The sequence below is a fragment of the Cygnus olor genome, chromosome 6 (assembly GCF_009769625.2).
Source record: "Cygnus olor isolate bCygOlo1 chromosome 6, bCygOlo1.pri.v2, whole genome shotgun sequence".
NCBI lineage: Eukaryota > Metazoa > Chordata > Aves > Anseriformes > Anatidae > Cygnus > Cygnus olor.
The window spans coordinates 36,144,390-36,171,557 of NC_049174.1; the positions used below are offsets into that span (position 1 = coordinate 36,144,390).

At 38.8% G+C, this 27,168-nt stretch overlaps 1 protein-coding gene across 5 annotated transcripts in view; it reads left to right on the top strand.

Moving 5' to 3' along the window:
- The window catches only part of ARHGAP15 (Rho GTPase activating protein 15), a 332,536-nt gene that overhangs the window by 261,669 nt on the left and 43,699 nt on the right, over window positions 1–27,168 (top strand). For all 5 annotated transcript variants that reach the window (XM_040560622.1, XM_040560623.1, XM_040560624.1 and 2 more), the window contains one exon: window positions 9,050–9,184. In XM_040560622.1, the coding sequence (XP_040416556.1) occupies window positions 9,050–9,184 (135 nt within the window). The remainder of the gene's footprint in view (window positions 1–9,049; window positions 9,185–27,168) is intronic.

The window sequence follows — 27,168 nt, forward strand, 5'->3', positions numbered from 1 at the left end:
AAGTTGACTGAGGATTTTTTTTATTTCTTTGACTGACTGGAAAAGTTTAACAAAAAAAAAAAAATCAAAGCAAGCATTACTGATATTAATAATTATTAAAAAAAGTATATAAAGTTGAATATTTTAGGCTGGTAGCTAGAAGGAATTAGGCACTGAGATAACCTTCCAGTTAGCACAGTGAGGAAAAATCCAAGCAGCTCTTAGAGCCATCACAGTGTAGGCAGCAGTGTGGTACCTGCAGCGCCAAGCCACCATGTCCTATAGCCCAGGAAGCCCCAGATACCCACAAGTGTGATACTTGCATTTCTCTCCATAAATATATTTCATGGTCCTGATCATAGACCGGCGTTGTTTTGATGGTTTGGTTTGGGTTGATTTTCCTTACAGTCTTAAGCTGTATTTGGTACTGGAAATCTTTAGCATTTACCAGTTAAATAAATTTATTATCATATGTATATCTAATATGGACATCTAGAATAAGAATAGTATTGCTGTTTAGCATGTAACTCATTAACTAAAAGAGATGAAGTTGCCTGTATTGTAGAATTTGACCATTTGCAAGTTAATGCATCATTTGGGTGTATCAAGTTTATATTTCATACCTAGTGTAACTTTTCCATACAGACAAACCTAAGTCTAACTACTGAAAGCTCTTACTGCCTTACCTCTCTGCAGCAGCCTACATGAAATGACAGTGATATCCTCTGTCCTGTATGGTGTCACACATCATGTAGTTGATAGCTAATTGTCATTTAGGTAACACTTTCAGCCAAAATTTCATGAATTAAACCAAGGAATATGGAGCATAAATTATTCTTATGACCCAAGCACAAGCCTGGGTTCTCTGGCTTATGTTTTTCAAGACAAATCATCTTAATCAAGAAAATAAGCAATGTTTAAAAGGCAAGGTGCGAGTACTAAAGTGCTAGTTTGAAAGTACTTAACAAAACTCTCCTTTCTTTTTGAATAACTTGAATAAAGTGTCTAAATGACCTCTTCCTAACCAGAAGAGAATATAGAGAAGAAATTAAGCTTTATTGGTAAATTAAAGCCCAAATCCCATGGTTGATGGGAGATATGGTCCGTTTGAAATAGTTACAGTTTCAGACTTTCTCTTCTACAATCAGCGGGTGGAGACCAACATAATCCAATTAATTGTAATTCCCTTTTGTGGCACTGGTACAGTGGTGAATGATATAGTAAGTCCATTGAAGTCTTATCTCTGGTCAGATAATCCAAATGGATTCATATTATGAAACAGTCCTTTATAAAAGTTCTGATGAACAGAAGTGTTTGACTTTAGTGAACCAAAAGATAAATTCTATACAAATAAAATGTTTTGTCCTTGACATTTACAGAGCTTCTATATACCTGATTGCTTGTAAGAATACTTCTTTCAACTGGCTTATGTCAAAGAGCCCTTTCATTAAAAAAAAAATAAATTATTATTATTATAATCCAGAACTTGTTCTCTGGACCTACTATGAACCGGTGTTTCAGAACAGCTGTTTATATGTACAAGTAACCTTTACTCTTGTAAACAGTCCCATTGAAATGAGTGTGATTACTGATGTAAGAAATATATGGGCATTTTGAGAATCAAGTTTGTACTTCCATTTTTCTAAGAAAACAATTAACTAATAATTCATCGATAATCCTTATAACTGCAAACAAATATATATGTATAAGTTTCTTTTTTAGCATTGCAAGTGGACTAGGGGAATTGCTTGACTTTAGCTCAAGCTTTGATCTATTTACATTTGGAAGTCATTTACATAAAGGAAGTCATAATGATCTTTATTGTTTTGTTAATTTTTTTCCTTTGATTGTTGAAACTCACTGAAATAAGGCACCAGCTTATTGTTATTGGGGTCAGTCCCAATAATATATTTGGCTATGTGCAGAAAGCAAGGGTTGGGTGGTATGCTTGTTTTTTGAACTGTTTTTGTACAGACCCTTCATTGTAACAGTCACTGGAGACAGGGCTGATTTAATGGATCAGTAGTCTCATCCAGTGTTACACATTTTGTATTTCTTGTTTCCTTTAAAGTTGTCCATAGTAAGCCCACGTTACAGCAGAAGTGTTTTCACTCGCAGCATGTTAAATCTCGTATTTACTAAAAGATACTGAGATACCATTTGTGGGAGACAACACACTAAACCATATATTAACGTCAGATCTTTTCAGTGTCTCAAAAACACTTCTTTTTCTTTTCTTCCTTTAAACTGTTTGGTTGAAATTTAATACAAAGAATTTTTTACCCTTTGGGGTACATTACATATAAAATAATTTATGACCCATGAATCACAAGAAGGCAGTGAATTAGGTTTCAGATAAGTCTGCCAAATATTACAAAACAATGTGTACAGATTTTTGGACTATGAAAAGGCTTTTGACAAGAATGGAAATAGAGGCAGTGTTAGAAACCAAGAAGGGGAAGAACAGAAGAGCTGTATGTCAGAATCCTAAAGCACTCTGAGATGGTAGTACAATTAAAAAGATAGGAATATGAACATATTTTTGAAGTATGAAAATGGGACAGAGAATCATTGTCCAATTCCTCTTTGTATTACATCTTAAAATGCAGATTTCTGGATGCTGATACACACAGTTCTGATAAAAGACCTGAGTGTAAATGGGAAGAAAAAAAAAAAAGGAAAAAAAAAACCTCTAGATTGCAGAGGAGCTTACTGGAGAGCAGTTGCTGTTAATAACAGATTTGGGGGTGGTATAGAGATATTTACCTTGACTAATATATGTGTGCAAGTGAAGAAGTGGAAAGCAGAACTCAGAATGGACTTTTGCCTTTGAGTAGTAAAATGTATTATGAAAAGTAGGTTCCTTATCTAAGAAAATATTTGATGTTAGTGTTTTGCAGTCTAGCATGTATGAAACAGAAATGCTAGCGTCCAACTAGAAAATGGAATAAAATCCATTAGCTGATGCAGAGGAATGAGAAAGATGGTAGTCTGGTTGAGGATAATAGAGAAAGAGGGAAGAGCAAACAGAAAGAAAAACAAAATAAAGTGCACTTTGACCGCTAGGAAACAACAAATGAAGTTACCATGCACTAACCAAGTAGAGTTGATTAGAGGACAGAATCTTACCACTGGAAGACATATGTAATTTTCACTCCACATAGCTATTTAATTTCTGTGAGTTGCACAAAGTCTGCCAAGCTCCATCCTCGCACTTGGGCAACATCGGTGCTCTGAAGCTGAGAAGCCCCCACACCGTGGGAGGGTGGGAGCAGGGTGGGAACTCCTCCGTGCCTTCCCAGGTGCCTTCCTTTAAACCCACGGAGGTGCCCCAGTAGGTCTGTGACCCAAAGGAAGGATGAATTTGGCCCTGCAGGGTTCGGTCGCTCAGGCTGCGTTCACCTGCGCACTCTCTGGGTTAGTGAGTCACCTCCAAGCAGCTCACCGAGGTTGTGGAATTGCAGACAGGTGGTCTATTTATTCTTAGGGAGCTTTCAGCTGCATTTAGAGAGGAAATATTCTATATTTAAAATCAATCTTTTTCCCATACGGAATAGTTGATTCAGTTAAACTTAATGAATTTTAAAAGTACTTGTAATTATAATCCTATTACAGTAATTATTGCTTCAAATCACAATGATTGAAAATCCTGAGTTAGAACTAATAACGCTGTCATCTAACCCTGTAGCAGGTACTGGCAGTGAATGGTGCACAGGAGTACCGTAGAGATAATACCTGTTTCTGGCCACCAAACGGATTCTCCTCCCAGTACCACTGTCGGGTGTGATGCCGGCAGTTGCAAACAGTGTAGAAACTTCCTGACGTGACTGAGTCGCTGGCTGGCCACGCTCCTAAACCTTTGAACTGCTCTGCATGCCTTTGTGGTGTACCCTCGCTGAACGGGACCTTTTCCACAGAAACAATGAGATAGTTCATCCCTCTCGTACGCTGTGGACTTCTGTGGAATTATGCGGGGATGAATATGACCCAGTGTGCCCAAGTACAAAAATCTTTTATTTTTCTGGCGCAGATGGGGATTTAAGTTAGCAGTGCTTGGTTGTTCCAGCATGCCCCCAGGTCAGCGAACTGTCATAGCAGAGAACTGGCATAAACAACGCTCTGGATGCACATAGAGATGTTCTGCTTTTTAGCTTAAGTTGCTCAGTAATTTGCGCCTGGGCACCATGGAAATGGGCCCTCCGATAATAAACAAGTGCTTAGGCATCGTAACATCATGGTTTAATTTTCTGCTTAAAGGGCTCTCCGTTTTCCACCACCACAGAAGGAGTCATACATTCAAGTTTTGTTTTGCTGACTATATCCTTGATAATTTGGTAGCATTGGATGGATTCACCAGAACTGCTCAGAAGCACACTGCATACCATATTTAGTGATTTGCTTATCTGTCATTTTCTTTGATTTGTTTGAACACTCTTGGGAGCGAAGCACCACGCGCTGGCTGCAGGCAGGACAGTGACCTCCCAGACCTAGCAAGGGAGCGAGGAGGAAGAATTGTTTAGCAGGGAGAGAGCTCGCAGAAGGCTGGCTGAATGAGGACAGCATTGTTCTGCACGAGCTGAGGCTTCTTCTCTACTATTTAATCCAAGTTCAAGCGAATGTATGCACTTTGGAGTGTGCCTATAAAATGCAATGTCAGGCCAGGATTTACTGGAGGGGGAAGCGAAGCATCATGTGCTGCATTGCCGAGGGGTGAGCTCCTTGTCATATGATGAGCAAGAGCCTTCACCACCCCACAGCAGCCCATCCCTGCCGTGCCTCTGGACATCTCTGTGCTCTATTGCTGCTCTAAATTGAGTGCGATTGCTTTGAAAGGAGCTTGTTTGCTCCTATGTGACAACAGTTTGCAAAAGTTTTGAGATCCCATCATTCCTGAAGGCTGCTGTGTCTCAACTAGTGATAAGAGAAGTTCTGGCTTGTAAAGTAGAGGTACAGTTATCAAACACACACCTTTCAGTGTATAAATCAGTATTTGTGTGTTCAGTCATAAGAGCAGCCCTCACATGAGGATTTAATGATGAAGTTGGGTGCTGAGGACTGATGAAAGTGAAGCAGTTCTGCTTGAGTCTTTTTCCTTTGCTATTGAGGAGCATGGATAAGCAGAAAAATATTTTTAAGAATATGTCCATTAAAAAAAAAAAAAGAAAAAAAGAAAAAAAAAGACATCTTTAACTTGGACAATAAAGAGGAATGACACGGGACAGCTTTGTCTTTCCCTGGTGCTATACAAGAGGACTTTTCTTTCCCATCTTCAGCAGCAGGACTCTGTTCTGGAGCTCTCACTAGTAAACTACTTGTTGGGATGAGTGAGTTCGACCAGTTTCCCAAGCTTTCAGTCAGCTGGGAATGCATTGTGCACACCCAGCCCTTCTGCAGAGACTTTGATGTGAGAGGAATTGTGTGAATTAGTAAGCAGTGCTGTGCAGGTCTTCCTCTGGGGGAGATCCCAGCCAGGATATCCTCCGGCCCCTGGGATGGAGACTCCGGTGCTCTGGGATTTCATCTAATGGAGCTGTGGGGCTGGGGCTGGTCCCCAGATGCCAAAAAGCTTTCGCGGGGCACAGCCTCCATAGAAGACTAGGCTCTGCTAGCTGTGCTTGCAGGAAATCACTTTCCACATGGTTCAGAGTAATCCGTGAGACCACTTGCAGGAAGATGCAATACCCAAAGTGAACCAGGGCTTCTGAACGTGGTGCCCTGGGATGTAGTGGCAGCATGGGCAAACGACAGTGTATGGCTGGGACAATTCTTGCATAAATTATCTTAAAGGAAAAAGGAATAAATAAATAAAATTCAGCAGTGTTCTCACATGATTGCATTTTGCTTCCAGAGACAAGTCTACAGACAAGGCAGGGTATGTGTTTAGAGAAACCATATCTAATTTCTTTCAAAACCGAGCTTTCTGTACTGCATAGGTTGGTTTTTTGTATTTTCTTTTTGTTTTTAGCTGATCTATCCATAGATTACCTTCTTCCTTTCTGAACAAGGGTAACCTTACAATGCTGTGCATAAACGAGAGGTGAACTCCTGCTTGGTTCTACTGCAGACATTGCAAGTGCCATTAAAAACGTGGACTGCTGAAAAGACTGATTTACTAAGAATAAGAACCCATGCTTCCTTCACAAATGTATTGTACATCGATTTGTATTTTTTTAATAATAACCTTGACAGGTGCCTGCACTATTTTTTTTTTTCTTAGTGTGGTCATTATATTTTCATCCTAAGTATTAGCATAAATTTTATGGATTTTCTGGGCATATTTGTGTCTGTATCTAAGATATATGATATCAACTGGCAGTGATGGTTGAACTAATCAAATACTACTGACAAGTTAAAGCAAATTTTTAGGACTGTGAGATTTTGAGCGTCTTCCCAGATACAGTATCTCCTGACTGAAAGCAGTCCTTGACTGTCAAGTTTAAATATCAGATTTGAGACTTAATCTTTGTGTAAGCAAAACACCCCAATAAGAAATATGTCTGAGTAATGCCAAAAAGTCAGGTCCTCCCCTTAAACCTAGCCCAAAATGCATGTGTGTGTTTGCTTATGGCCCTATTGCCTTGGTATGTGAACAATTCCAACCAGTGGGAACCAAACGAGAGTCTTACACTGAATGGACTTCTATTTTCTTTTCCTTTTTTTTTTTTTTTTTTTTTTTTGACTTGGCATTTGTTCCTCCTAGCAAACATTTTTAAAAACTCTCTTATAGCTAGAGGGAAAATTGACACCCTTTGCTTTCACGATGATACATTCCTAACACGTTTCCTTGAAGAGCTGGAAATGGTGCAAAAATCTGGTAAGATAAGTCTTTGCAAAGCCTTAGAAGTCAAGCATTCCACTTTAGACATTTAAGACAAATGCATGGCAAAAACAAGTTGTGTTTTTTTTTTTTTTTAAGGTTTCTACTTAAAGTTCTGTGCCAAAGCTACAGTACTTATACATTTTCTAAATGTGTTTTAAGCAATAAGTTGTACAACATTTTTAGAACATGTGTTAAGCTATTTCTCTAAGAATGAAGCTCTTAACAAAACATAAGCACTCTGCATGAGATCTTAGCAGCAAAGTGCTTAAAAGATAAAGTAAGAATTGGTACCATGGGAAGAACACCAGCTGTAGAGCACACAGGTCCATTATGAGAAGTATGGTAGTGGGTAGGGAGAAAATGATTTAATCAGGAGTAAAACCAATTTTATTATAAGGGCACGCAGGGGGTGTGGCACCATAGTGAGAGGGACATTTCAAAATATCTGACAGATTTCAACAATGTGAAAACCCACCCTGTTCTTTAAAGTGACAGTAAACCCCATCAGGTCTCTCTTTTTGATGCTATTGTTAACAGTTGACTGTTTAAAGCTGGCCTGCTAAGTTGCTGTCGATCTAGTTCAATAGTGTGTGGCAAAATAAAAGGCTAATTGTTGAAATACGATCAATCAAATATGATCTCAGAGTCTAAAGAAGATCCCCTCTGCTAACTCATTTGAGATCAAATCATTACTTTTATGATTGAGGTAATGCAATGGGAAAAAAAAAAAAAAAAAGCATGCAAGACAACTAAATAAAATGCACAAGTGTGTCTTTGTTCCAGCTTTGTCTCACGTTACTCCAAGTTAAGGAATTGGGTCCATTCCTTTATTTGTATACGTTTCCCAAATCCAGAAATTTAAAAAGCATTCAATAATATTTATTACATAAAAGTTGAAAGATGTCTCCATTCCAAATAATATTTTCCTGACCAAAAGTAAACTCTATAGTGAGAAAACTATTGCATTGAAGTACCAGGGATCTGGAGTTGTGGGTGTCCATGTGTCTCCAATAATTTTACCATTTTGTTTAACAACAGTTCACTAAAGAGGCTGCTCTTGAAGCCAACTGAATTGCTAAACATGAAAATTCAGTGACATTTAGTAAAACATTTCAGGATTATGTTGCTTCAAATTAAATTTGTACAGTAGTTTTCATGGTTGGCCCTTGATTTACATTCAGACAGAAATTTTCTAAAAATGAGAGTCACAGCACATGTATAAAAGCGAATTCCATTTTTGGAGCAGCAGAACTCGAAGAAAGTGTGTGTCATTTTAATTTGGTCTAATAAGGATTTACACTTTCTGAGAGTTTTATATGGATTATGATCTCATTGTTTATTCTGTTCTAATAGTATCACACTTCTAGAATAAAAAAGGAGAAAAATAGAATAATCATCCAATCTTGTTTTATTTTTTGTTAGAAACTCTGTTTTAGCATTTAGTTTCTTTTATATTTAAATTCCTTAGCTCAGTCAAGCTTCAAAAGAAAACATTATATTTTTTGTTTGTAAAACAGTTTTGTAAGCACTTGTGGTTTGTCTTTAGTGTGTTATCATTTTTGACAGCTTTGCATAGCCTAGGTAGGCCAACAGGGGTCTGTCTAATATTGTTGCTGGGCAAATCTTCCTCCCGGAGATGAAAACCAAACAAAATATTTTTGAAGCAGTAAGAAGAAATTAATATCCTTTCTCTCACAGTACTCTATTCCTTGCTGACACTACATTCAGGCAAAAAAAGGAGAAAAGCGTTACCCATTATTCCCTTGTACATAGCAAGGCTAACACATGTAAAGCAATAACTCATTTTCTATTGCCATGTTTAGCATATGTCTCCTGTTGGCTCAGCAAGGCCTTTAGGCCGGTCCCTTGAGCCGGCCATCATTGGCAACTCTTAGCCCCTCGGCCTCAAAACCAAATAGCTTTGAATCATGTTGAGCTGTGATGCTAATTTTCATACTGATGCATTATGGGAATAAATGTATCTGACATACTGTGTCAATGGTACTGTTTCTTTGTGTCTCTTGTTTTTTGTTAGCTGCATTCCTACAGATGGTATTCCATTGAAAATGTTCTCTTCCTACAAAAAAAAAAAAAAAGGGGGGGAAAAAAAACATGCACAGCACCAAACCTCTAGGTGCAGAAGGCTGTTAACGGTTGCTGATGATAGTAGGCAAACATTAACATAATAATTAGTGTCTTGTAATTGTTTCATTAAAACCAGTTGTTCCATTTCTCCTCGTGTTTTCCCAGAAGAGAAGCTGAATTTGGACGACAGCCAGTGGGAGGACATCCACGTTGTCACCGGAGCACTCAAGATGTTTTTCAGAGAGCTGCCTGAGCCGCTGTTCCCATACTGCTTCTTTGAACAGTTTGTGGAGGCGATAAGTAAGTACATCAGATACAGTAGAAGCTAGTGAAATAGCCTGTTATATAAAAATAATAATAAACTTTAAAATGGAAGAACAGAGGCATCTCAAATGTGACTTACCTTCCATTATCCATGATCCTGTCTTTTTATTGTTTTTGATTGCATTTTACCTCCTACAGCATTTAGTTATTTAACTAGAGGAAAAAAATATCAAACTATTGAACTATAAATTTTATATATGCAATATTACCTCAGTGCCTAAAATGGTTTAGGAAAGGAATTAAAATGTGTATGTGCTCAAAATACGCTCGGATGATAATCTATATATCCCCAAACACAAGGAGAGACTAATAATTGTGAATTATGTTAGAAGGGGCTGTCGTTATGTTAATCAGAATGAAATGCATGTGTTTTGTTCCACAAGGTTGCAGACTCTTGCCTTACAGCGATCACAAAAAGAATGCAAAAACGTTCGTGTTCTACTTTTCATATCTACCTTTGCTTTATTTATTATTTTTTTTTTAAGTCAGCAGGCAGCAGAAGTATTTTCAAAGTCCACGGCACTTATTCTGTTACATGTCTCTGGTTTATAGACTGCAAATCCTCTCTGTATTTAATATTTGCAGGTGCATTTTGTAAAACTGTAGCAGCTTGGAAAAACTTGCCTCAAAAACAGAGTGATTTGGGTTTTACTCCCCTTGAAAATGGGGAGGGGGGGAGGAGGGGGGAGGAGATAGCTTAAAGGGAAAGGGCCAAGTAGGAGCTTAATTAAAGGTCCAATAGAAAAAAATTGCCAGGAAAAAAAAAAGAAAAAAGAAACAATAAAGTACTTAGAGATCTGTTTTCTGAATGATGGGCATGCATATTTGCCATTACTGTTAATGAGAGCTGTGTGTGCACATGCGCAGCTGTCAGAGAATATGAAGCCCTTAATGTACGGCTCACTTTGATTTTATATTCATAAGAGTCTTTAGTTCAACTAAAGCTTTTCAAGACCCAGCATCAGATATAATGAGGTTAAATACATCTCACAAGATCTTTCCCTTCTCACTTATTTAGAGATGCAGCGCAGTTAAATACACAACGTAAAGAAACACATTACCTGGAAGTTTTCTCTTGGCAGCTCACTTCTCCTTTCAAAGCACACAGAAACTAGATGGAGAAGGTTCTCCCTCTGGCCTAAGTTCCTATTGCACAGTGTCTACAGTGCTAAGAGGGGCAAAAAAATAACGATTTTCTTATTGTCCAGCTTCGGTTTCTGCGATGCATTAGGTTAAGATGCTTTTTTGAAGCACCTGCATTTGAACGTGGCCTTCAGGTGGTTCCCATCCACCAGCTACCTCTTCTCAGAAAGAAGGAGACCTGGTGCCCTTAGCGGATGCGGTCAGTTCATGGGGCACAGACTGAATTGCTGTTTCCATCTCTTCTTATTCACGTTATTCTGCAGTCAAGCATTTAATATGTATCCTCTGTGTTTCTCACTTTCTTGTCCTGGTAATCCACCATCAGACTGGTTTTCTGGACCTAAATATAGTCTTCGCCCCCCCTTATCACTACTTCTTGTTGCCCTTCGGAGTGCGCCTTGGCTCAGCCAACACTGCTGTATTCTGAAGAACATTATCACGACACCATGATCTCATCCTTCACGCTATCTTCTGTTCTCACCCTCGTGCTACCATCCAAGTTGGGGTGATATGAAATCTTTTGGTGGCCCAGTGGGGAGTCTTTTGACAGTAAAAATAACAGGTAACCGATTAGAGACTTGTGAAATAGAGTTTGAAAGCATGTCGGGAAGAGACTCTCCCCTAAAGCGTTAATATTCATGAGTGAGAAATTAATGTCCCTTTCTGCTATTTGAACTATTATTAATTCTTATTATGATTTTGAGAGCCATTATACACATTGATAGACTAATGAGCAGTCATTTATAGAAGGATTTTAAGACAGTTTATTCCTAGGAAGAAAATGCTAGTACTCTAAGACATTCTTTGCACTGTTTCAAATCCCTAATTCTTGTTGCTTTCTTTACGGCACATCAGGGTGATCTCTACCTAATCCAACTGTCTAATGTAATCTACGATTTCCAATCAATCTTCTCCTTATCTGGCCTTTACTCCCGTAGTATCTACAAATCCATATTCTTACCATCTCTACTTAAATAACATCTATAAACAACAATTAGGCACTTCCAGTGTTTTTGGACCTCTTCTACATGTTAATAGTCCCGAGGCAAAATAAAAAATCTCGTCTTCAATATCATTTCCATAGCAGCTGATTCTTCGGCTAGTTTGTGTTAATTGCTCTTCCTGAGCTGCTAGAAAATTGGTCTGTGCTGCACTACTAGAAAATTTCTGCTTCAGGATGTTGTAAAAAAGAGGCTATTGTGTCTCTGTCTTTTCTGTCCATTCTTCCAAAATCAGTATTATTAGCATGCATTGCATGGGATGTGCAGTACAGCTCGAATGAGCACTTAATATCACCAGAAATAAACCGACCTGAAGACTGCTAGGAAAAAGGTAATAATTAGGACACATTCCCACACTGCCTTGATGATTATATCCTTGGTCCAGCACTGACCACCACTCAGACAGAGCCATACACTTGGTAAGTAAGATGAAGTTGTGTAAAAACCTGTAGTGGGTAGTAACAGTAAAACCCATAATTCTTGGGGATTTAGTCATTTAGCTAGAAGTTTCAGGAGGAACAAGTACCCAAGAGGTGCCATGGTCTTCTTATGCTGATGCTATTTTAAAGATTATGTGAAAAATTCCATGGCAAGCTTAATATTACTTTTCCTGGATGATGCCATTTTAATTAACACCACTATTATGTGCATAGGAATAAAATATTACAGTCCTGTGTATTAGGCAAAGTGCTTGCTCTCTACCTTCAATTTCCCCTACAAATAAATTTAGATATGGCCATAATATTAGAACAATTTAGATATGGCCAGAATATTAGGAGATAATTCAGGGCATTACAGAATCTCAGAATTCTGCTTGCCAGGCTGAAGCAGGATAATTACTGTCCATATAGCTTATATCAGAGAATTTATAAATGATAAATGGAAGGCCACAAGACCTCTGACCTAATACTAATTTTGTTTCTTAGGATTTGGAAAGCAGGTTTTTCAAGGACTTTGTCTAATATATTACTGACAAGTCATTTTGTGGTATTTTGGATGAAATATGCACTTCTAAAGTGTGCCCAAATGCTGCTATGAAGTCAGGTTCAGCCACACTTAAATTACTTAGCACCGCAAATAGTTCTATTGATTTTCTGCAAGATCAACAGACGTGGTTCAAGAGATTGTCTGCAAGTAAAATTGTGCTTCATGTAAGGTGGTAGAAGTGCCAATAACTGAAACACTTAATCACCTTATTTGCAGAATTCAATCTGTATGGCCATGCAAACTTCTGTGAGAACTTCAGCCACTGAAATAAAAAAAAAAATACCCCCAAAACTGTTAAAAATATTAGCAGGTAAATGTGTTAGCTGCTTATAAATGTTTAATTTAATTGAACAAGTTTTGTTGAGAGGTCTCAGGCAGAAGGCATGAAAAAAAAAATTATCTACTGTGGTAGACACTATGGTGTCCTCTGCAATTATGACTGATATGCACAGTATAAAATAAATGGGAAAATTCAACATGGGAAATATTCAAGTGCTGACTAGTCATTCCAGATCTGTTCAGCTGGAGAAAGCTGTATAGACAGTTCATCTGTCCAACTGCAGTTAAAAAAAATAATAATCCAAACTGATATTCCATAAAGGAAAATTCCACCAGGTTCCCAAAGCTGCAACATCTGTCTCTGGTTTGAAAGGCCTGAATTCAGACCTTTGATTTTGTCTGGAAACAGGTTGGAAACATTACTACATTGGAAAGTTTTTTTTTCAGTGAGGTCTATTAATTACACCTTTATTTCAATTCCTTATCTATAATATAAATTTAATAGGTGTCATGTAAGTATTGTAGATACATAGGTGATTTATTGTTTAAAACACACATGCACACAAGTGTAGATATATATGTGTATACTCTAAATAGAAGTCTTTTTACCAAAATGATGCTTCCACAGACAGTTTTCTGAATGAAGGTATCTGTTACTCCTGTGAGCTTCCTAGCTAAGGCAGATGAACATAGCAGTGAGATTACTAAAAATGAAAGGTTGCAAAATCTCATTCACAGAACCAGCCCTCCCCAGACACTTAGGCAAAGAAACCCCCATCTTTGGAGCTCAAGCTTTTTGGGCCTAGCAGAAAACTAAACATTTCTCTACATGGGGAGCAGTAGAGCTGTAGGCACCTAAGGGCCTTCCAGGGCCACAACTGCAGCACCTTCAGAGTTAGATGGGAGATAATAAGGTTTTCAGAATTATAATGGGGATTAATTTAAATGCCTAGAAACTACCAAAGGCCCACATTAGAAACACTTTTTATTTTTTCAAGATCTGGATTTATTTATTTATTTATTTTGGTTATTCTGCTAGATTATTAACACTTTTTTCAACTGATTTCACACATATCCTTTTGATATATCAATTAAGGTCTCGTGGTGTATGCTAAGCAGAATTCACAATGTCATTCCTATCAATCTTATAATGTTTTGTGCTACCCTATTATACAGAGACTGAGGAAAATGGTTATTTAGTATCTTACATATGGCAGAGTTTTATAACTCTTTGGGTTATTGAAAGATGTTAGATATTAAATTTATTACAGTTTTGCTGGTATGAGATACTGGTCTTCACTGGTCCTGCCCAGTCCACAAAGTCATGGTCATATTAAGTCATATTAAGAAAAGCGATAAAAGCAATAAATGCTTCTTTCATTAGAACAGTAGGCTGCTTTTTTAACCCACAAAAGCTATCACTGCTATAAGGAGACATCAAACCCCTCCATGTCAGTCAGTTGTCTTCATCTCCAGGGTGGCTGGCATCAGGAGAAGGGTTTGCTCTGAGCCTGGGCTCTGCTGTGGCTTCAGACCCACCCCCCCCCAGACCTGCTGCGTGTGCAGCCCGAGGCAATGTGCTGCAGAAACTCATGTCTATGCAGGCAACGATCACGCTTCGGTCTGCAGCAGGCCATCACGAAATTTGCACTGAATAATGCAACTGCTGAGGAGTTTGCAGAGGCAGCCTCCATCCAAATCAGGCAAAAAGTTGTGTCAGGAGGCAATAAACAAATCCAGTCATCGATACATAATCATGATCAAGGAACAGCGCCACATTGGTTGAAAACGTGGTGTAGCCAGGACCTGCTCTGAACCACTATGCAGTGTTATGAAAATAGGAGCTGGGAAACAGAAAGGAAGTAAATACATTCATTTATTCTGACAGTCATAACATCCTTGTATCATCTTGGTGGAAAGTTACAGAAGATGTCTAAAGAAATTTTCAAAAGCCATCTAAAGAAACCTCACTCGAGGCTTACAAAGAACAAGGCTCAAGGCCAACTCGTCTTGGAAAGACAAGTCAGCATATTGCACTGTAAGAAATCCATGACAGTCTCTTAACATCATCACGTAATAGGTTCCTGAGAAACCAAATCTTATCAGTCTCTGGCATTATGCAAATTTCTGTCATAATCTCAATCTGTGGGCTTCGAGTCCTAATCAAACTGCCTTCAGCTTCGCAGTTGGCGAGCCTCCTATTGAAATTGTTTTCCTAGCCTTCTTTTACTTGTTCAAGGAAGTTTTGGGGCTTGGCATGGCACCAGAAAGCCTCAATTTCATGTGAACATGGTGATTAGTAAACAAACCCAAGGTCACCACAATACATCTTACATGATAAATCATATTAATACCTTTTGGGTCAAATCAGAAGACAGTAGAGGTCTAGTAACTAAACATGAACAGAATAACAACAACAACAACAACAAAAGTGTAGAAAAAAGAAGTATTCAAAAGTTGGGGCACAACTCAGATTTCTTTTTTTAAAAAAAAAAAAGAAAAGAATTATTTTATGGATGGCATAGTCTCAGGTATATCCATCCATGGAAATATATAAATATTCCACAAGAGGGTGTATAAACTGCCTGCAAGTACATTTAAACTTGTTCCCACCCATTGAAGCCACCATGCTCTAGTGTGGTCTCCACTCAGACTGGAGGCAGAAAGAAAGCACACCTGTGCTGAAGATGCAAATGGAGGCTGACGTATTTGTAATAGCAGCAGGCTGGTAACAAGAGAGGTTCACTCCAGGCCTTTTGTTCCCAAGAGGTGTCAAGGAACAAGATGCCCCAGTAACCTCCTGGTTCTCCTTTGGTGACCTTCCCTTCGCAGTTGCAAACTGTTTCTACTCAGCAGCATTTTTAAATAGATCTTTCCAGGTCTGGAAGCAACCGCTTTAGAATAAAAAATTGGAGGGCATATCTATGAATAGATTTGTCGTTTGAGGTGGAAAATAGCCCAACATGTTCAGAAATAAAGGGCATGGGTAGAAAATACTCGGACAGAACATTTCCTTTTTTTTTTTTTTTTTCCCACATAGAAATTTCTAAACAAGTTATTTGAAGGAAAATGAACAGAAAAACTACATATGGTGGTTTAGCTCCTCTGCTGGGCTTTGCTCTGTGAAAAATGCTGAGATAACACCTGTCCATAGGGAACCTGACTCTAGGTTGACTTTGCTGATTTTTTTTAAACATAAGAATCTAAGATATATGTTGTAATATTTACTAATTCTTTTCTTCTGCTGGCACATAATTCTGTTGTACTACAAAGAGCACTTCATAAAACTCTTAGATGTGCTTTACTTAAGACGGTGTTCCAGTGACACAATCAATTAATTTACCTTTCGAGAAAAAGAGGAGAACCTCACTGAAAGGGATACATCAGTGATGAAAATTGCCTTAAAATTAAAGGAACAGAAAACCTGTGTGATTTGGTCTTATAAATATGGTGGAGGCTTTAAAATCCTCATCAAAGAAAATGAACAAGTTTTAAAAGAATTTGTATTTGAATGTTGCTGTCATGCAAAGTTTGCACAGCAGGGACACACTCTCTGCAATTTAGTCTTTTTTCTTATTATAGTTATAATTTTTTTAGCATAGTGGAAATTTTATTGCGGATGCCTGGCCTGTCTCTTAACTCATGCTAATTATATTCATAATTAAATGTTAAACAAGAATTGACTAGGCCAACTGGCTTGCACAGGTGTTTGTCGTATGAATGGTTTAATGCTTACACAATAAATTGTTGGATCTGAATCTGTAGTAATCTGCTCAGTGAGAACTTTCTGCAAGAACTTTGCTGTACACGGTAGGTCCAGCACAGTGCTTTGAAACCAGTGCTCGCAAATAGCATTTATTAGACAGCCGTATGTCCAAACTGAGGCTTGTCCTTGATTGCACAAGTACTAGTGAGGCTAAAAGATTTTTCTGGGCTCTTACCTGCCATGGGACAAGGGTGCTCAGAGCATTAGTGTGCATGGGAGAAGTCACTGGATTCTGTGTGGAAATGTCATCTGGGAAGCAGTGTGTCTCGCTCCAATTTGGAAAAAAAAAAAAAAAAAAAAACAATAAAAAATGTTTACATCTGTAAATGATAGCCAGATTAATCACTGAGGCTCCAGTACCTCCCTGTTGGGTTTACACTGACTGCTGGTTGACAGAGTGCAGAACCAAAAAACTGCAAACGGAAAAATAAATGGGTTTCAGTTTGCTCCTCTTTTACTTTTGGAGCACAGAAAATAGAGTGTATTTGTGTAATTTAAATTTGATCTGTGATTAAGAAAATATTTTCGTACTGGAAAGAAAGGGCAGAAGTGAGAAGCGAGCCAACTTGTTAGTACACATGTAGGTTAGCACAGGAGAAGCTCATGGAGAAAACCACAAGGGAGAAGAACCGTGAAAGAGAAGACAAAGAGAAATGGAGATATCCAAGAAATAACATGGTTCAGGCAGACAGGAGGAGAAAAAAGAGAGAGAGAAGGAGCTGTTTAGTGGCTGTGACAAGATCTCTGTAACCTGGAGCATTTGCGGGAGGCAGGGGGAGAGGAACTACTCATGGAGGTTATCTGGAGCTCTTGACAAAGTGAGAATTGGCACTCTGGGTTTGAGGGGAAAAAATGTTTCATCAGGCTTGTGAGTGAAGCTTCCACTCAGGGAAAGTAATAACAGGAGGAGAAACAGCCTATAATGCCCCAGTTACACAATTTCAGAAGTGCAAAACTGGAAGAGATGAGGGGGGAAAGTGGAAAGAGAAGGCCAGGAAGGGAGAGAAAAGAAGAGCCTTCGAGAGCAAGAGAAGGGGATGCTGAACGTCATCACCTCCAGTTCTGTGCCATCGTCTTCTCTCCTTATACCTACTTACCATCTAAAAGTTGCTGCCTTCCTCAAGAGTAATGCCACACGTCTATGTGTGCTGGCTTGTTGGGTCTGAACCAGCAGAGAAGCAGGCATGATAAGCAGTCTTGGTGGTAGCAGTTGTTCCTTGGCCCTCATTACATGGGTCCTTGAAGACGTGGCTAAAGGAAAGTACATTTACCCTGTGGAAGGAATAACAGCAAATGGTGTTCACTGTGATAATGTATGGTGTGCTATGGAAAATCTGAAAACACAGTAAGTGCAGCTTTTGGTTACAGCTGTGATATTCAGAGTAGACCCTAACTTTATGGAGTTGGATCCTGAATACACTTTTATGCATCCTGAATGCTTTGAGCAGCTTGGGTCCCTGGTAAGTTTAAGCTGTATTCATTTATACCTTTTAGTCCTCTCAAGGGACTGTTACCTCCCTTAGGGCTCTCCAGCACCAGCGTCCTCCAACCACGCTGCCCCAGTTCTCCTGACATCAGACTCTTCATTTTGGAAATTTCTCCTCTTTATGGGTCCTGACATTCTGGCAGGTAAAACTAGCCATGAAACGTACCTTAACATGGACCATTACTTTGCAGTTTTACAAAAATGTTCCTTTATAATGACAAAAAGTGTTCATAGCGGCATGGCATCAGGGAAGAAACTTTGCAACTTCAGAGAAGACTCCTGATAATAGTGCATTAAATGAACTAGAAGAAAATAGCTTCAGCCTTTACATTTAGGACCATGACAAATCTTTGGGTGAGAATCTAGTAGAAATACAACTGAGTGGTATAGACCTGCTCCAACAGCACCTTTGCAATCTGAGAGCAGAACTTGGTCAGATAGGGAGTTACAACTGATCATTCTTTCTGGAAATGTTCTAGAAATGGTCTGAAAATGGAATGGAGAAAGAAATGAAATTAAATGTTTTAAAAATTCCTCAAAGTAGGCAGGCACAGAATCAAGTCATGAATGGTCAAAGAAAATGTCTTCCCAGTTTACCATAATAGCACACATACAATGTTGGAAAAGGAAAACACCACATTGCTAAAGGGGATGATAAAGCAAAACGATATGACAAGCATAACAGCAGTAGGGCTACCCACAGAATTCCTACTGATGACACAGGATTAGAGAGAAATGTTAAGTCATAGGTTAAAATCAGGCACAGGTTGTTTGGGGTGTAAGTCTGATTTCCCCATCCCTCACAGCATCGCCTTGCAGCAACTATTGACACAGCCCTGGCTTCTCAACCTCACCATTTCAGGAGAAGCTGTGCCTGCCATGGGAAGTACGGCTGCGACTGAAATACTTTGTAAAAGTCATGATGTCTAAATGTGAGGGTAGGTTTGTGTTCTTACCAAGGCTGGGCCAGAGTTCAAAGTTAATATGATTTATAATGTCTCTTGAGGGACACAAATTGTGAAAGTAGTAGTACTGAAAAACCGGGCAAAGTGGCTACGGAAAAGCGTCTTTAGCAGCTGTACTCCACCAGCTGTACCAGATAACAGTTAAAAAGAGGGGTCAAGCAAAGTAAGAAATAATGTGGGAATGGAAGGAAGGAGTAGCGCTCACATCCTCCCCCGAAAATGGTGTCAGGGAGTGTGCAGAGCTGAGACAACCTATTGCAGAAAAAACTCAGTGAACAAGAATTTCTTCTTTAAGGATGCTGCCTTGGACGCAGAAATATTTCTGCAATCCACTGCCTTGTGCTTATAGTATAGGTACTGAATTTGAAATGCCCACAACTTTAAAGTAAAATGCAATTTGTCTTGCTTCCCGGAGAGTCAAACTGCTCCCTTTGACTCCCTTCTATATAAAATTCATTAGCCTGTTAACCCGTTTGACTCAGGGAGAATATTGTTACATTTTGGCCAAAGCACTAATGCCTTAATTGCCTGGGAAGGTAGTATATCACACAGATAATCTCACTAAGATCAGGAGCACAATCTAATTCACCGACAGCTCATGGTCTGACTCATTCACTGTTAAACACTTTTGAGTGATAGCGTTGCACTGGGAAAAAAATCCTAGTGAGGCACAAAACCTCTTCACCTAGGCACGCTTAGATGGTTAGAAAAGCAAACTTGTATTCAGCACTCAGAAAAAAATTAAGTTGTGAAGCAGCCACGAAGGTGGGACACTTGAAAAACTATGAATGAGAAGTGGAGATATTCTTAAACTCTTAGGAAATACCTGCTGTATTTTTCTTCCTTTTTCTTTTTCTTTTTATTTTTCTTTTCTTTTTCTTTTTCTTTTTTTCTTTCTTTTTCTTTTTCTTTTTCTTTTTCTTTTTCTTTTTCTTTTTCTTTTTCTTTTTCTTTTTCTTTTTCTTTTTCTTTTTCTTTTTCTTTTTCTTTTTCTTTTTCTTTTTCTTTTTCTTTTTCTTTTTCTTTTTTTTCTTTTTCTTTTTCTTTTTCTTTTTTTTCTTTTTTTCTTTTTCTTTTTCTTTTTCTTTTTCTTTTTCTTTTTCTTTTTCTTTTTCTTTTTCTTTTTCTTTTTCTTTTTCTTTTTCTTTTTTTTCTCTTTCTCTTTCTCTTTCTCTTTCTTTCTCTTTCTCTTTCTTTCTCTTTCTCTTTCTTTCTCTTTCTCTTTTTCTCTTTCTCTTTCTCTTTCTCTTTCTCTTTCTCTTTCTCTTTCTCTTTCTCTTTCTCTTTCTCTTTCTCTTTCTCTTTCTCTTTCTCTTTCTCTTTCTTTTTCTTTTTTTTCTTTTTCTTTTTCTTTTTTTCTCTCTTTCTCTTTCTCTTTCTCTTTCTCTTTCTCTCTCTCTCTCTCTCTCTCTCTTTCTCTTTCTCTTTCTCTTTCTCTATCTCTTTCTCTTTCTCTTTCTCTTTCTCTTTCTCTTTCTCTTTATATTTTTCTTTTTTTTTATTTTTCTTTTTCTTTTTCTTTTTCTTTTTCTTTTTTTCTTTTTCTTTTTCTTTTTCTTTTTTTCTTTTTCTTTTTTCTTTTTCTTTTCCTTTCTTTTTCTTTTCCTTTCCGTTTCCCTTTTATTCTTCTTTTTTCTTCTTTTTCTAACAAAAACAAGCAGGAAGAAGCAGGAAGGGCTGCCTGGCAGGCAGGTTTATATACGCTTCTGCAGCTCCCACCCTGGGCTATCAAGTGCCACTTTTAGAATAGCCTCTTCCTTGACTCATGTTTGATTTGCATCTGTGTGTTCACATGCAGCCAGAACTAGCCTATGCTCTCTGCAGCTGAGTTCATTGCTTGTTTTTCTTTACAACACAGATCAGGGCACCTGATGAGCTACACTCCTGCTTGCAAGCTGAAGTGTATTAACACTAAAAAAAAAAATAGCCCACTGTATGGATACAAATCCTCTGCAAAGAAGTATCAAAACTGTGACCACTTCATGAAATGTTAGTGGAATTTGATCCAAGATACGTGTTTTTGCTTTGAAGCTGTAGCTGTCCTTTAGTTCAGATGGTATTTGTGAATCACTGCTTCAAAAAAGGGGTCTTTTGGCACATGCTTTAGGCTGATGACAGGCAAAATGAAGTAGATTCTGTCTCAGAAATCTCCAAAAATAATCTTAGGTTTGACATAACACACCATGTCATGAAGTGATATAAGCCACATAAGCACAAAGCAGGCTTTAAATTTAAAGGAGAATAATCCTATTTTCAGATGGAATACTCTCCATCAATTTGGATAACAAATATCTGATGCAGAATAGAGGCAGCAGGCTGTTAATGCTGAGATCCCTTAAAATCTGCAGTTCCTGGTAGTTGTTAGTGACTGTGGCAGCCCGCTATCTCCCTCTGTTATCTGATAGCTGCTCAGACTATTCACACGCACACACACAAACAACAAGCATGCACACATGCACTAAAGATTGCTATCTGGAAATAAAGATCTGCTTTTTACTGTCTTTAACCCCTCAGCACCAGTGATCCAGAGTTCCCGGTGCTAAAGAGTGATGCAAAATGCATTAATGCTTAGCACTGGGAAATCCCAACTCCTGGTGCCAAGAGGTTCATAAATATAGTAATGAAACCTCTTGACTCAAAGTGAGCACTATTTAACAGAACAAGCATGAACAGCCTTTAGGAGATTTTGCAGCTGGATTTGTTCCACTGTGTCAGAGCTGAACCTCCATGATAGTAGTTTTTAAAACTGTGCAGAGCTAAAAAACAGTTTAAGGAAGCCAGACAGCATAGAAAAAAAAAAATATATATATATATGTATGTGGAAAAGGAAAGTAAATACAACGCTGTACCACATAACAGAAAAATAGGCATCAAGAATCCCTAAGTATGAATTCAGTGACAGATGTCAAGGTCTTTGGGAAGTGTCCACCAAGCTTTATTTTGCACATGTTCCTAAACAACTAAAACGAGTACTTTGTGTGATAATTTACTAGCAAATCAGTATCAATAAATCAGAATCATATAAGCAGTCATGTTTATTATATCCTTGTTGCTTAATATTCATGATAGTAATTTATTTTTATAGTACAGTTTCACTGTTATCTCCTCCAATGCTGTATCTTTGAGTCAAGCAAGCTGCAAAAGTAAAAGGTCAGGTAACCCTTTGAAGGCTGCAAAAGTTCATTCACTCAGTGGAATTTGCTTCGTTTTCTTTTGAAAATGCCTTAGTGGCTCCTTAAAATATTTATACTGTAATTTCTAACCTAGCATTATTTATTTAACAAATATCACTGCAAAACAAGAGTTGCAAAGCAGGATATGGATACCAGCTCTGGAAAAGAGGAATCCAGAATTTCCAGGGCTTCAGAATTGAAACTGGTCAGGAAATCTGGTGTTAATGTCTAGATTTTAACTGATTTTAACATATACTTTTCAGAAATATAAGGAACACACTTATTTAGGACTTTCAAATATTTTGCAATAGCAAAAATGAGATAAAAATTAAGCTAGCAAGTTTTGTAAATGTTAAAAACAGAAAGAAATTTGATTCTCAAATCACCAAAGTGTTTTGCTATTGAAACAACTGAAATTCCCACTTCAGGCCACTTTCCACCTCAAGAGAAACACAAAGGAGTTGTAATATTAGCAGATGTCGGGACCAAACATGTAGGACTTGTTAACCAGGTTGGCAACTACAGAAACAGGAGTTTTACCTGCAGGACATGCAGTATACAACAACTCCTACCTCACACTCCTACCAAAATGCCTCATTACTGGCTCAGTGAGTTCTTAGGAACTGAAGACCTAGTGTTTAATTGCACATTTTAATAATGTTCAGCAGATTTAACTGAGGAACTCTTGTTTCTTCCCTTCATGTACATTTTAAGAGATGGATTTTAGTGATGCCAGTTGAGATACAAGGACCCATACCTTTGGTTTAATGGAGTCACTCCCATCAAAAGTGATGTAGATGTCAAGATCTTCTGCTTTGTCTATGAATAAGAAACCCAAACAAAATATTTTTTTTATTTCCTTTAGCTTGCCTTGGTAAATATTTTCCTGTGCTACTAATCTGCTTTACCATGTCGCCCCAGACTGTGTTTATGTGGTAGAAGAAGCGTTCAGTGTGTAAAGCGCTTCTGGATAAAGGCAGTCTATAACGATACAATAGGCTTACTGGTGTGTCCCCTTGTCTTTCATTTAAGGATGAGCATTTGATGAAGCTGTATTGGTCATTGCACATAATCAATTGTTTCCCGTCTAGGAACATATTTTTCATTAGACAGGAGGTGGAGGCCACAAAAAAAAAAAAAAAATCACTGATGAGATGAATGAAGTATAAGCCTACCTCATCACAAAGATAACATCTAAAAATGCTTCAGGTTTATTTATGGCAAACAAAAAAATATGACTGGGCTTCAAGAAATGAAGAAGATAAGCAGACATAAAAGACATTTTTATTCTAAGTGTAAACTATCATTAAATGTATTTAGATTTACACCCTATAATTATTATGATTGTAGCAATTAATCAATCAACTGATTAACATGTAGGGTCAGCAGGACACAGTGATCTTATCTTGAAGCTTGAATTAATTAATTATTCCTTACTCTACATTATTATTTTCTGCTTGTGCATGTTTGCTCAAAGTGTCCCTATTGACAAAACGTATCTTATTTCTTTCTATGTATGAATCAAGCACAGGAAGTTACTGATGTACGTTTACTAATTTGCCATCAGAATTTCAAACTAATTAAAAGATTTTTAGAGCGTTGCATAATTTTAAACTACTTGTTATATTCTAATTAGCCAGGTTCGATTAAATTGTTTTCAATGTCGCAACTTAAGAGCTCTCATCTCTTCAAGTGGAGTCAAATTCAGTGGGTGTATATTGTTGCAGCGATATAATTCTGTGTTCATTATAGCACCCGCCACTGAAGCCTTTATGCTCGGTATATTTGTTTACTATTTCTGCAGCATGAGGATTTTCCACATCCACAGGCAATCTTGCTATCAGGAGGGCTTCCTGAAATTCAGCTACATTTGAATTTGCTATATGCGAAAGCGTTACTTGCAGCACCCTCTTTGTGCTGAGCATGTCCTCTGTCTCCTTGCAGCAGGATTTGGGTCACGCTGACGTCACTCACAAAACCCTCGCTGGCTCCGGAGGAGACATGGTCTTGTCCTTCATGTTTGCTTCCTTCAGTTCATGGTTCATTGCCATTCCTCTGGCATCCTCAGTCATAACTTAACTGAGCTTGTTTAGCTCCTTTTCTTCTCACCACATCCATCATTGCTTCTAACACAGTATTCAAGGCTTTATTTTAATGGACTTAGTTTTGTGTTTTTGTTGTTGTTGTTGTTTTGTTGTTTTTTTTTTGTTTTTTTTTTTTTTTTTGAGTTGTGTGAGTATCCTGGTCATTTTCAGTATCTTTCTTAGAGTAATGGGCTTCAGAACCAGACAGGACCCACTGGTCATGAAGAGGTGATGGTGCCTTCTGCCCAACCCTGAACAGCAATGCCGCTGTACATATCCAGCCAGATTTTACTGCCCTACTGCAGGGTCACTTTGTATGATTTCCTCCAGCTTTTCAGTTCCATGTTTGCTTGACATTCCTGGTTCTTAACAGCACGAGTTTGGGATTTTTTTTCTATCTTACATTTTCTTATCTTTATCCTTTATTCTGTAGCTGCTAGTCTAAAGCAAGCCTAGTGAGCCCTAGTGTTCTGCCAGATAGCACCTAATTCAATGTCTTGTCCCCCAAAACATTCAGGTGGTCATACTGGTATATAGGACCACATTTCAATTATCACCCACTGATCCGCTGTTTCCTTGTCCTTTGATGAAGAAAAACATTCAACAGACTTCATCTGCCTCTGCCATTCTCCTGTGCTGCCCCAAGCACCATGAAATGTGCAAGGCTGCAGGCACTGTGTGTCTGGGGATGTTTTAGCTGCTGCAGCTGCTCCCCATCAAGCTCCTATTGTGGGTACGAAAGCGTACAAGTCTTCTCTAATATACCCATGTATGGATCCCATATATGACTTAAACATCCTAAACCATCTTTACTTTTTGCTTTTTTTTTTTTAATAGCACAGGACTGAAACACTCCCCTACACTGCAACCCTCCTCATCTCCCACGTTGGTGTTTCCATCTGAGTAGCTCAAAATAACAGCAAGCCTAAGTTTGGAAGAAATGCCACAGCCCTCCAGACACCCCGCTTCTCACGCAGGAGGGGGCGAGGGACCTCTTTTTACACCTCCCCAGAAGAAGCAGCTTTTGGGAAGCCTTCCCTGAGTGCCTGACTCACTGCTCCCATCCTGCTGGGCCCTTCCTCTCCTCCTTTTCCTCCTCCTCCTCTTGCATTGCCTTCTGCCACACCCCTGTGCAAACACAGGCAATGCAGTTCGCCACGTGTGCCTTTTTATTTTTTTTCAGCCTTTAACACCCTACCACATTGAGGCCATGTCCTGATTCGGGCTGTTGGTCTCCATTATTATCTGTATAATCAAAAATAAAAGGGATGCTAAAAATCCAGCTGCTGGTTCTCTTGCTGAGCTCTCAGAGAAGTTCATATTCCAGCCTCTGTATGTTTTGTTGTTTTTTTAAATGCTAGCATAGGAGATAGCAATAATAGTAGTAGGTTTGGGGGCCCTCAATAGAAAGGGTAGGAGAAGCAGTTATCGTCAAGCTTTTGCTTTGAAATGTAAACTTAGTAAAGACGGAGCCCGTCTCTCCCTGATGAAATATACATATGGAACTACAAAATGCCACTTTTTATCCATTTGTTTTCCTGACCATAACCACGTTTTCACACTGTCAGCATTTTCATTAGAAGCTCTTTTTGTCAGAGGTTTATAACGAGAATGTAAAGATTTGCTATGGGCTAAATCTCAATCCAAGAGCAAATGTTTATACCAATTCTGAAAACAATCAGCTTGCCCATTTGTAGTTATGCATGTGTTCATCATCTGTTACTGCTTGTCCAATGCTCTGCAACTTCTGGAAGGAAAAAGAGACATCTGGAGGAAAAAAAATATGCTATCCTGCAGATAGCATACTGTATGTTCTCCTGAGTTATTGAATAAGGTACTACGTAAATGCAAGCTTTTCAGTTGATACAACTATTTTTTGCTTAAGCTTGTCAAATTTACTGCGGAGAATATTTTAATGGGGGGCTTAGACCAGTCTCCATTTGTGCATTACTTACATGGACGTTGTAGTAAAGGTTCAATGGAAATTAGTCACCTAATGAACTGAGCTGTTTATATGATGCCAGTCACGATGAATTCTTCAAAAATGTTTTAGGTTATCTTCTGGACCTGCAGGTTAATGGGGTTTTCTCGTCCATCACTTCTACTGTATGTCAGTCACTAAGTTCCACTGTGTTCTGGGGATGAGTTAAATTTAAGGCAAGATTTACAGTCTTTGTCCTTCTCTGGCTATGTTGGTTTGGAAAAGAAGGTACAGCCCCATAATGTGAACACATACAGTGACATAAAGGTACATTTGCACACAAATAGTTATGACTCACCTCACATATAAAGTTTATCTAGCTGGATGAACTTCAGAAATAGATAAAGATTAGCCAGGTGCTAATCCTTAATTGCCTTACATTTTAGCACAGAAGGTGTCTGAGGTCAGCTGTAGAGCATATCAAGAAGCTTTGTAAAACTTAGCATTTTCATACAATGCTCATTATTATATTTACTTTATAATAGCATTACAGCAATGTTTAAATCTCTTTGCAGACTAGCTTACACCTCAGTGCACATGAGCACTTCCCCTGCTGGAAAGCAGCGGGCGGGATGAGGTGCCAGCATGGCCTCATCCTGTGGAAAGGCCGCAGCACCTGAGCCCGGGGGAGAGGCAGAGTTGGGGCACGGTGCCCAGAGACCTGGAGCCTCCTGCAGGAGCTGGATGATTCCTCCTGCATGGTTTGGTGGCAGTGTGTGTGCTCATGGGCCTGGATTCAGGCACACCGAAGCTGCTCAGTCTCTCCGTGCATTGCCCAGGAGCACCTCGCTGTAGGCCGAGGGGCGCCGTGAGCACAAAAACCAGACACTATAACACCCACCGCTTAATAAAGAGTGTGAAACCTGGGTGTCTCTCCCTATTTTAAAGCTCCCTGTGTTCAAACCCAGCGTCAGGAGGTTTACCACAACGCTAGGCCTTCTCTGAGGCAAAGCCGCACCGCAGGGCTCCCCACACATGGCTTTTCCCAGGGCTGCCCGCAGGAGCCATTCCTGGCCATGCCACACAATGCCGTGCCATGCTACACCATGCCACACCATGCCATGCCATGCCGTGTCACACCGTGCTGTGCCATGT